Genomic DNA, 11,561 nt, shown 5'->3' with positions numbered 1-11,561 from the left:
GCTGGGAGCTGGCGTTTCAAAGATGCTGTACCAGTGCTCTCTCCTCGACCCCACTTATACCCACCAGGAGGGACTGCATGGAACAAGGCCCTACAGGACAGATGGACAAGTAGAGGGCCGGGGCAAACATCGGTACTCAAGGGCACTCTGGGGTGAGCAGACCACCTGAGTCCAATCCCATAAGACCACAGTGGGAGGATCTGGGCAGGATGTCTATAGGGAAAAGAGGGTGTGTGTTTGCTTGTTCGTTTGGCCACACCAGGTAGCATGCGGGATCTTAGCTCCCCAACCAGGGATTGAACCTGTGCCCCCTGCATTGGGAGCACAGATTCTTATTTATGCCCAGAACCGCCACAGAGGTCGCAGGGAAAAGAGATTCCAAAGAGAGGAAGCAAAAACGACCAGCAGGACTTTGGAGGCAAAGTCCTATATGGTCCTGCCCCTGATCCCTCCTGGTCAGAGAAGAGCCCAGGAGCTGCCCAGACCACATCAGAGGGTGGCTGGCATGCCCGCCTCTCACCTGGTATCAATCTCCTTCTTCTTTTGTCTTCTTGAACATGGCCAAGGCTTCCTCCAACACACCGTCAGGATCTAGAATTTTGACCTGGACGGAAGTAACAGGGGTTGGTCTGGGGAGTGTGGAGAAGACCCAGGCTGTCAGCCTTTGGGACACTGCCTGCCCTGTGGGGGTGCTGCCAGCCTTGGGGGTGCTGCATGCTTTGTGGGGGTACTGCCAGTCTCCCTGGGGATGCCTGACTGAAAACAAAACCTTGTACGTTTCCTGACTCGGCTGGGCTCAGTTAGGTTGGGTGTGGCTGGTGGGGGTCTGCTGTTTCCTGTCTGTAGGTTGGGTGTGGTCCCAGGATCCTGCAGAGAGCTGCCCACCTCAGGAATAGGGAACTGGGTGGGCTGGGGGACCTCATCGCGGCCGAAGTCGATCATTGTGCCACACTTGGCCACGTCGTCCACCCAGAAGCCTTCAAACAGCTGACCATGGTCCAGGTGGAAGAAACGCCCTGACCCATTCTTCACACCTCTCTGCCAATTGCCTTCATAGCGGTTCCCATTCTCTGGGGGGAAAGACAGGGGGTCATGGGTGCTGGCCCACCACATTCCCCCCACCTGGCTGGACTTTCTGCCACTCGGCAGGCTAGACATCATGCCCACCAGAAAGCCATAGAGCCCTGGGGTGCCAGTGGTTTCAGACCTGGTTCACATATCACCTCACCTCAACTACCTACTTGAACTTAGATAAGCGACACTGTTTCCTGCCTGTAAAAAATATAGCTAACGATACTAACAGGCAGTGCTTTTCCAGCACTTACTCTGTGCCGATTCCATGCTGCTTCTGACCTCACTTCTCACAAAAACAGTTCTGTGAAGGATAAAGGATTCCACTTTATACATGAAACTTGAAAAGCTCCAGAAATTTGATTGATTTGCTCAAGGTCGCAGAACTAGGAAGGGTTTCAAACCAAATCCTGTTCATCCCAGGAGCCCCTGCTCTTAACTGGGAATCAATTCCACTTCCCATTGGATGGTGGTGATGCTGTAAAAATAATAATGATAAATCTAACATGTCTCAGCTCAGACACATATGAGCTATGTGACCCTGAGCAAGTCATGCAGCCATTTTGTTTCGTTTCCTCATTTGTAAAATGAGGACCAGAGTAGCACCTCCCTCATTAAATTATTGTAAAGATTAAATGAATCTGTACACAAAAAGGACTTAGAAAAGTACTGGATAAACTCCAGATCAGAGATCAACAAACCTTTTCTGCAAAGTAGCAGATAGGATTTTCAACACTGTGGGTCTCTGCCACAGATGGTCACCTCTGCCACTGGACAATACATAAGTGAATGAGCACATCTGTGTGCCAACAAAACTTTATTTACAAAAACATGTTCAGGGCTGGATTTGGCCCATAGTTTGCTGAGCTCTACTATACAAGTATGTACTGATACTGAGCGCCTACTATTTATTCTATGTCATGCTAAGCATTTTACAAATATAAACCTCACTTAATCTTCACAATAACTTTAGGTAAGCTTTATTTTCCCCTTACTTTACAGTTGAGAAAACCAAAGCATAGGGAGTTTAAAGAGGTTAATTGCCCAAGGTCCCACAACTAGTAAGAGCTGGTTCCAGACTCCAAGCCTTAGAAAGCCTGCACTGGGCCACAGCAGGTGCTCACTAAATGCAGGCTATTAGTAGGCGGTATGCACTAAAATCAGGAATGGAAGCAGGGTGCAGGGAGGATTAAGAATGACAGAGTGGCTGCCTTAACCCTCCCCAGTTTTCAGGAGCCTAGGTTCTGGTTTGTGTCCTCACCAAGAGTATCTATTACACAGCAGGCACTGGGGAAACAGTGGGGAACAAAACAGACACAGTCCCAGTCCTTCTGCAGGTCACAGTCTGGAGGGACAATGATGCTAAATTTATGGATTCTAGGTGAGTGATAATACCATCGTGGTTATCTGGGTCATGAAGATCTTTTTTGTATAGTTCTTCTGTGTAGTCTTGCCACCTCTTCTTAATCTCTTCTGCTTCTGTTAGATGCATACCATTTCTGTCCTTTATTGAGCCCATCTTTGCATGAAATGTTCCCTTGGTATTTCTAATTTTCTTGAAGAGATCTCTAGTCTTTCCCATTCTATTGTTTTCCTCTATTTCTTTGCACTGTTCACTTAGGGAGGCTTTCTTATCTCTCCTTGCTATTCTTTGAAACTCTGCGTTCAGATGGGTATATCTTTCCTTTTCTCCTTTGCCGTTTGCTTCTCTTCTTTTCTCAGCTATTTGTAAGGCCTTATCAGACAACCATTTTGCCTTTTTGCATTTCTTTTTCTTGGGGATGGTTTTGATCACCCCCTTCTATACAATGTTACCAACCACCATCCATAGTTGTTCAGGCACTCTGTCTTTCAAATCTAATTCCTTGAAACTATTTGTCACTTTCACTGTATAATCGTAAGGGATTTGAATTAGGTCATACCTGAATGGCCTAGTGGTTTTCCCTACTTACTTCAATTTAAGTCTGAATTTTGCATGAAGGAGTTCATGATCTGAGCCACAGTCAGCTTCCGATACAGAATTGTAGTGTGGATATAATGAGCTCAGGGCTGCCTAAGTGTGGGCTATGATTGGGGCACCCCACTCCAGTACTCTTGCCTGGAAAATCCCATGGATGGAGGAGCCTGGTAGGCTGCAGTCCATGGGGTCGCTAAGAGTCAGACACGAGTGAGCGACTTCACTTTCACTTTTCACTTTCATGCATTGGAGAAGGAAATGGCAACCCACTCCAGTGTTCTTGCCTGGAGAATCCCAGGGACGGGGGAGCCTGGTGGGCTGCCGTCTATGGGGTCGCATAGAGTCGGACACGACTGAAGCGACTTAGCAGTAGCAGTATGATTACTATGGACCAAAAGACAAAGTCTTAATTCTTTATATTTATTGTTAGGTACCTCTTTTAGAGTATAAACTCCCCGAGGGCAGGGACCGGGTCTTGTCTCCTGTCGTGCACCTTAACCCCCCATCCCCAGCAAGGCTATGCGGGGGCGTGGCCCGATGGGCGTGGCCAGGGCCCGGCCTTGCAGGGCCCCGAATGACTGTGCCTTGAGGGGGTGGCCGAGTGGGCGTGGCCAGCAGGCCTTTGGGACGGGGCTGAACACTCACTCAGGCGCAACATGCCCTCCCCTTCTGGCTTGTCGTTACGCCACTGGCCCTCGTAGATGTCTCCGTTGCTGTAGTACATGCGGCCCCACCCGCTGCGCTGGTTGCCACACCAGTCACCCTCATAATACTCCTTGGGTCCGAAAAACTGGATCCCATAGCCCTGAAAGCACGAAGGTGTCCTTGTTCACGGCGCCCCACAACACTAGGAACACCCACCATCCTCCCTGGTACCCAAAACACCTGGGCTTCTTTCCTCCTTCCTCCGCAAGCCCTACATCCAAGCTGACGGTCCTGTTTTGTAAAATCTCCTAGGCCTTCCATTTTCCGCTACCCTGTGCTACCGCCTTCCTTCAGCCCACCATCATTTCGCCCCTTCTCACTGATCTTCCTCCTCCACTCTCGCGTTCTCCCCCTCATCCCATGCATCTGCCATATGACTGCTGGGAGGATCTTTTACATGGCCTGTCTGATCACGTTAATTATGTCTTCCCAACTCTGATTTGACCCTATTAAAAGTCGCAGATGCCTGGCAATGAGATCAAAGCTATGGAGTTTCTCCCCAGAAAAATGAACATGAGAACTTATCATGCAACCGCAGAGAGTCACCATGGGGTCCCCACAGATCAAACCTGAAGGGGCTGGCTTATGCAGCCCAAGGCTACTCCTCAAAAATCCTGATCCCCCACATAACCTTCAAGGCCCCCTCCTACCCCTCCTCTCTCTGCCACCCCTGTGGGTAGACACACCTTGCTGTTTAATATTTCCTTCCTTTAACAACTTCTGCAGCCTTTGCTACTTTCCCCTCCTCCTTTTTTACTCCCTAACACCTTGCATCTTATGGTGTCACCTTCTACAGGAAGCCTGCCCTGAATTCTCAGTGAACTTCCATTGGACTTTTTGTGAAAACCTCAATCCTAGCACCATATTATACAATATAAATTATTTATTTGGGGATCTTTGTCCCCCGCTGGCCAAGAAACATTTTGAGAGCAGAGATCATGAAATCCTGGGGCAATTAACTTGCCAGCAGTGTGACCCCAGGTGAGGCACTTCACCTGCTGCACCCTTCTGAGCATGTCTCCTCATCAGTGAGAGGAAAATAATAATGATGATGATGACGATGTTGATGTGGAGTTCTACAATATATCATATTCCAGGGTCATAATAGCAGTTGTTCAATAGCAGTACTGTATGATTATCTGTCTCCATGACCTGTGGTGAGGAGTCAGGTGTTTATGGGTTGGGGGCATGCCTCTGACTGCCTTCTAGCCCTCAGGACCTTCTTCTCTCGGCAAAGGGTGTAGCGTCTGCTTTCTTGCTTGCTCTCACTTTTCCACCCGCCCCCCACCTCTTATCCAGTCCCAACAGAAGGGGTATTCTCAGAAAGGGATGCCAGGGGAAAAGAAAGCCAGGAAATGAGTTGGGGAGGTGGGGGAGGAGATTTTGCCCCTCACAGGCTGGCTGGCTTCTTGTAGCCACAGGGTTTCATGGGCTCCTCCCTGGGCCCTCTCCTGCTTCCTGTTTCTGGTTTTTGTTCTGAGAAGTCTTGATGGTTCCCCCACCCCTTCCTTCTCCCACCCACGCAGAACCCTGTTCTCTTCCCCTAGATCCCCCTCCCTTTTTTCCCAGGCCTCTCTGACTGCTCCCCCTACACACACACACACACACACAGGTGCGCGTGCACACACACACACACACACACAAAGGCTTCTTTCAGCCTGGCCCACACCCCAGAGCATGATGGGAACCACTCACACATTTCTTATCGCCTTTCCACCAGCCTGAGTAGGCTCTCTTGTACTTTCCGGTCTCTTGGTCAGGAAGACTGAGGGTGCCATAGCCATCTCGCTTCCCAGACTTCCAGTCCCCCTCATAGATGGCTCCGTTCTTCTTCCAGACCTGTGTTCCTTTCCCTGGTGATACAAAGATGGGCCAACACTGCAAACATGGCCTTCATGGGGCCTGTGCGGGGAGACAGGTTCTCTGTCTGCCTGGGCCTCAGGCATCTGGACTGGACAGTTCTCAAGGACTGAGAGGGGTATCTACCTTGTACGTAGACCACCCTTTCCCTAGCATCCAGAGAAACTCCAAGAGAGGTCTATTTCTACAGTGCTTTGCCCTGACGCCAAACCCACAGAGCAAACACCAAGCAGAAATTTTCCCCTTTGGTGTTTGAGCTTCATCTTTTAATAATACTGAGTGTATATACCAGATGGTCAGGATTTCTGGAGAATGTTCTGCATATTTATTTAGTTCTCCTGATTATACATGGAGACCCACCTCCTCCTATTATACTCCAACCCCTTCTGTGTCCTCCACTCCCATTTTCCATTCTGCCCTCCAATTCCTGGTGGCCCTGTCGTTCCTGGAACCCACCAGATATGCTTCCGCTTCAAGGCTTTTGTACCTGCTTCTCCTCTGCCCTGGAAAACTCTTCCCCAAATATTCACTCACTCCCTACCCCCTGCAAGTCTTTACTCAAAAATCATTTTCTCATTGACCATCTCACTTAAAATTATTTAATATAAGCTTCTGGACTTCCCTGCTGGTCCAAAGGCTAAGACTCTTCGCTCCCAATGCTGGGGACCCAGGTTCCATCCCTGGTCAGGGACGTAGATCCCGTATATGCTGTAACAATGATTGAAGATCCTGCATGCTGCAACTAAGACCTAGTTCAGCCAAATAAATAAATATTGAAAAAAATTAATATAAGCTACTTTTAACCCCTTACCCTGTTGTATTTCTTTCCACATCCCTTGTCAACTCATACTGCTACTGCTAAGTCGCTTCAGTCGTGTCCGACTCTGTGCGACCCCATAGACGGCAGCCCACCAGGCTCCCCCGTCCCTGGGATTCTCCAGGCAAGAACACTGGAGTGGGTTGCCATTTCCAACTCCTAACATAATAGATAATTCATTTATTTATCATGTATTGTCTACTGTCTGTGTCTTCCAGGAGAATGTACACTTCACAAGGGCACAGACTGGTCTGTTCTGTTCACTGCTCTATTTCCAGCACGGAAGAACAGTGCCTGGCATGTTGGAGGTGACCAATATTTGTTAAACAAAGGGATGAATACAATATGTGGGAAGTACCTCTGCGTGCCAACTTGTGTCTTAGTCCTTGGTAGCTCAGGAACAAACCCAGCTTTTTGATCTAGTGCAAGAAACTTAACTCTCTGGGCCTCAGGTTCCTCATCTGTAAAATGGGGACAAGAAGATCTCATGGGGTTGTTCTGGACACTAAATTCATTAGTATATGTATAATACTTAGGACAATGCCTGAAAATAGAAAAGATGCTATCATTGATGTTTGCCCTTGAGACAGGGTCCAGTTACACTGTAGGGGATGAATAGTTGTTTATACCAGCCTGCAAGGTCATATCACAGGTAGGGCAGCCAAGTTCAGACAATGGGAAATGACTTACCCAAAGTCACACAGCCTCTCAGTAATAGAGCCAGGCTTAGAACTTCAGTGTCCTGACTCTTAGTCCAGGGCTCTGTCCACACTACAGGCTTCCCACAAAGACTGAAACACAAAGGCAGTCATCCTTAACTACACAAAGAGCTCCAGGCAGCTGTGCAAAACCTGGCCTTTAAGTCAGTGCTGAGGGTGGGTTTTGTGTTATGAGCAGGGTGGGTTCAACTTTTGGGGGTTTCTTGGACAAGGAAAGTCTGAATAATGTCCTGTGCTGTGCTCAGCCCTCAGAGAACATTCAAGAAGTTCCCCTTCTGCACAGATCCTTGGCTACATATTTGATAGATGGTATCTCTTATCTTAACAGATATGTATTATTCCAATTTTACAGATGAGGAGACTGAGGCTCAGAGTGGTGTAGTAGACCTCTCAAGGTCACAGTTGATGGAGCTGAGATTGACCCAGGTTTATGGACTCAAGCACTTAACGCAGGAAGACAGGAGAGAAGAGTGGCCAAGAGCCAAGAATCTGGAATTGCAAGACTAGACGGAGAAGCCATAACACCTTTTTTTAATAAAAACTTTGTTTTTCTTTTTTTTTTTTAAACTTTGTTTTTCTGTTTTTCTTTCTTCAGGGCTCAATTTGTGTCACAAGGAGTCCATACTCCACCCTGGGAGCCCCAGCCATTGCAGGGTGGAGATGTGGTGGGAGATGTCCTATTTCGCCCTCTGCTGGTTTGAAGGACTGAGCTTGAAGACCAGAATCCCAGTTGCAAGGTGGTTTCTGGAGGCCACCTTTTCCTCCTGCTAGCCAGCTCCATGCTTAGTGCAGTCGCAGACGGTAGAGAATGAGCTGCTGTCCTGGGAGTCCCAGCTGAGGCTGTGGCTGGTGTCTAAAGACAGCTTCGTTCCCTGCTGGCCCCTCTGCTCACCTGAAGCCAGAGTTGAGTTGGATTTCAGAGCCCCAGCATAAGGATGCCCCTGGCTGGTCCTAGTCAGTATTCACCTCTCGGCGATATATCTTATGTCCCCAGTGAGCTCTGCAAGCTGCTTCCTTGGGCCCAGGGGTCCACCGTGGCCCAGACCCCACACTCACCCCTGAGCCCCCACTTACCGTGTTTCTCATTGTCCTTCCACTCACCCACGTAGTGGTCGCCATTGACAGCGAACACCTGGTGCCTCAGTCCGTTCTTCTGGGCCTTCTGGTCCCACTCCTTCCACAGGGGCTCCGACTTTTGCGGGCATTTGAAGATAGGCATGTTGGCTGCTTCTGTGGGGCCAAAGGGTTAGGGACATCAGGGGTTCAGTTTGCTCCAAGGAATGCTGGGACCCTGGGACTTCCTGGAAAGACACTTGTCTGAGGTCAGGTGGGGCGAGTCATGTGTGTTCTGAATTCCCCGGGGCAGATGAGCAGCCCTTGGGGGGGATTCTTTTGTGTTGGACTGATGTTTGGATGTCTCCTCCCTTGCCTCCCTAAGGGCCCCCTGGGGCGGGGAACCTGATGGCACAATTGCTTGGGATGGAACCCAGGGAAACCAGTAGATCAGAGGGGTTTGTGATGACATCAGGAAGAAGCTGCCCTGGGGAGAGGGTGAAAGTCACATTAATAACCAGTATGACCAATCAGGGGCTTCCCTGGTGGCTCAGATGGTAAAGAATGTGCCTGCAATGTGGAAGACCTGAGTTCCATCCCTGGGTTGGGAAGGTCCCCTGGAGAGGGGAATGGCAACACACCCCGGTGTTCTTGCCTGGTGAATTCCATGGACAGAGGAGCCTGATGAGCTACAGTCCATGGGGTTGCAAAGGACATAACTGAACAACTAACCTTCATTCACTCATGGCCAATCAGAGTGGATGCTGGAGTGGTGAGCACTGGGACCCACTACAGGGGAGTTGGGACCTAGCCAGGCCACCCTTGTCTGGGTGGGCAGACAGCCCTGTGGCACAGCCCCCAGGGACATCCCATTACCACCACTGGTTCAGCATCTAGCACTTTAGGCCCCAGGTCCTGCCTCTGGTGGAAAAACACAGGGGCTGGCTTTGCAGGGGTTTGTGAGCTGTCAGGAGAGCCCATCAACTAACGATACTGTCTCTAGGATGACCACATGTCCCGGTTTCCCTGGGACTGAGGGGTTTCCTAGGACATTGAACTTTCAGAGCTAGAACTGGGACAGCTCCAGACACACCAGGAGGATTGATCATCCTGCTACCTCTGACCTCTGACCTCTGCTTGGGTACTCTTCCTGTCTGCTTGGTTAGGTTTTTTCCATCAGACAAGGGCTCTCCTACCCTCCCTGCCCAGTGCAGAGAACTATTTAACCAACAGCAGGCAGAGTTATTGACCAATGAGTATGACCCCAAGGCTGAGCAGGTTTCAGGAGATCATGGTGTTCCAGGCATCCACCCATTCAGGGCCAGCATCACAGATGTTCAACCTGAATAGCTGCACAGGACCTGGTCCTTAGAAAGGTATGTGCTTGGTCTTGGCTCTGCTGTCACTTTTTAAAAACTCCTAATACTTCCTGAGCCAGGGCCTCATTTTCATTCTGCACTGGGTCCTGTCCATCAAGGAGTTCCCTGTAGGGACACAGCAGGGACCTTCAGGAATCTGACTAAGCTGGCCAACTGTACTGGCTAGTACGTATTTTGACAATCATGCCCAGGAATTGGGAAAGGCACTCAAAGCAAGGAAAACAGCCAGGGCATGAACTGGGCAGAGGGAAACAGTCTCAGGTCCTAAATTTAATGTTTTTCTTTTTTTTCCCTCACATTTGCGTGTACCATGAGTACTGTGATTAATCTTTTTTTTTTTTTTAATATATATTTGGCCATGTGGGATCTTAATTCCCTGACCAAGGATCAAACCCACGCTCTTTGCATTAGAAGCTTGGAGTCCTAACCACTGGACCATCAAGGTGGTCCATGATTAGTCTTTATATTGAAATTAATTCACTTTAAAAGTCAATACTTTTATCCAAGAAAGAGATTTTATGATCATTTCTTAAGCCTTAGCTAGATACTGGGGCTTACAGTTGAGATTGGCAAATGTTAAGAAAGGTGTTAATGTCACATTAGCCTCAAGCTGACACTTTCTCCTTGGCTTACTCAGAAATTGTAAGAGAATCCAAAATCTAATAACTTTCTTACATCATTGGATGATTACCCTTCATCAGTGTAACATATCCTCTGTCCTAACTTTCAAGAACTTAGATTCTACCCTAGAGGAGGCTGTGGTCTTAATACATAGAGTTTCTGATAGGAAAAGAAAGTTTTGCGGAATTCCCCGGTGGTCCAATGGTTAGGACTAGGCGCTTTCACTGCCGGGGCACTGGTGGGCTCCCTGGTCAGATTCCGCAAGCTGTGCAGCGTGGCCAGGAAAAAAGTTTTACAGCGCGGTATGCGGGCTCTGCTCGGGTTGTTTTGATACTAAATAACAATAATTACCACCAGGGAAGGTGGAACGAGAGGGGCTCAGACGGCTGAAGGTTAGGCGCTCGCCCCCTCCCCGTCACACCTGCGACCGCTCACCTGCGCTCTCCTGGGGGGCGGAGTCTGGATCTGGAGTCCCTGGCAAACAGCGATGGGGTCGCCGCCCGCAGCCTCCAGCTTCTATCGCTACCTGCGGCTCATGCTCTGGCGTCCAGAGCCCGGCCGGGGTCGCTATGGCAACGCGGGGCCTCTGCAAAGCCAACCGGCAGGGCCCGCCCCTTCCTGCGGAGACTGAACTCGCGGGGCCGCGGATGGGGAAGGCTGCAAACCCTCCCGCGACGAGGAAGAACGTCTTTGGGCCCGTGGAGGTCGAGTGCCAGTTCGTGCACCGGCCTGGTGCCAAAGGCAGGTGGGCGAGCCCGAGAGACCTCATATCTCGGAGCTTGGGCAGGTGTGCCTGGGAGGTTCGCCTTTCCTCCTGCCCCGGGTTGCCCTTGGCAAATAACACGCCCGAACCTGGCAGAAAAGGATCACAAGCTTTTTTGCCTAATTGAAAAAACAAAGGGACAGATTTGAAGGATAGATCAACATTACACCTGCTCTTCGTTTTATGGTGGTCTACTAGACTCCTCTGAGAAGCAGAAGGAAGCTGTAAATAGCCCCTTCACCCTGCAAGATGCATCCGGTTTAGGTATACACAAGCCGGTCCAAGTCATTCCTTGCTCACTTCCTTATGGTGGCTCCCCTGGTCACTCAGAGTAAAAGCCATAGTGACTATAGTGGCTTCAACGCGCTGTGTCATCTGCCTGCCTCCCTCCCTTCTCTCTGAACTTGTCCCCTACTCTGTGTGCCCAAACCCACTCTGCGCTAACCTCACACTTACTTTTTTACTGTTCCTGGAAAATGCTAGGCATGTTCTTGTCTCAGGGACTTTGCCTCTTCCATCTCCTCTGCCAGGCAGGCCATATCTTCCTGCAGAAAGCAGCCTGGCTCACTCCCTGATCTCCAGGGTTTTATTTAAACATCATCTCAGCATGGCGGAG

At 49.6% G+C, this 11,561-nt stretch overlaps 1 protein-coding gene across 1 annotated transcript; it reads right to left on the bottom strand.

Annotated features, from left to right (window-relative positions):
* Nucleotides 1-526: 526 nt before the first annotated feature.
* On the bottom strand, nucleotides 527-10,736 carry MORN3 (MORN repeat containing 3). Its single transcript, XM_055550367.1, has 6 exons — nucleotides 10,618-10,736; nucleotides 8,204-8,359; nucleotides 5,429-5,586; nucleotides 3,674-3,833; nucleotides 886-1,070; nucleotides 527-604 (listed from the first exon to the last, which is right to left on the bottom strand). The coding sequence occupies exons 2-6, from the start codon at nucleotides 8,346-8,348 to the stop codon at nucleotides 527-529; spliced, it is 726 nt and encodes a 241-aa protein (XP_055406342.1). The 5' UTR covers nucleotides 8,349-8,359; nucleotides 10,618-10,736.
* Nucleotides 10,737-11,561: the final 825 nt, after the last annotated feature.

The sequence above is a fragment of the Bubalus kerabau genome, chromosome 16, assembly GCF_029407905.1.
Source record: "Bubalus kerabau isolate K-KA32 ecotype Philippines breed swamp buffalo chromosome 16, PCC_UOA_SB_1v2, whole genome shotgun sequence".
In the NCBI taxonomy this organism is placed as follows: Eukaryota; Metazoa; Chordata; class Mammalia; order Artiodactyla; family Bovidae; genus Bubalus; species Bubalus kerabau.
Note: the sequence above shows the minus strand (reverse complement) of the source record. Positions and strands in the feature narration are given on the sequence as shown.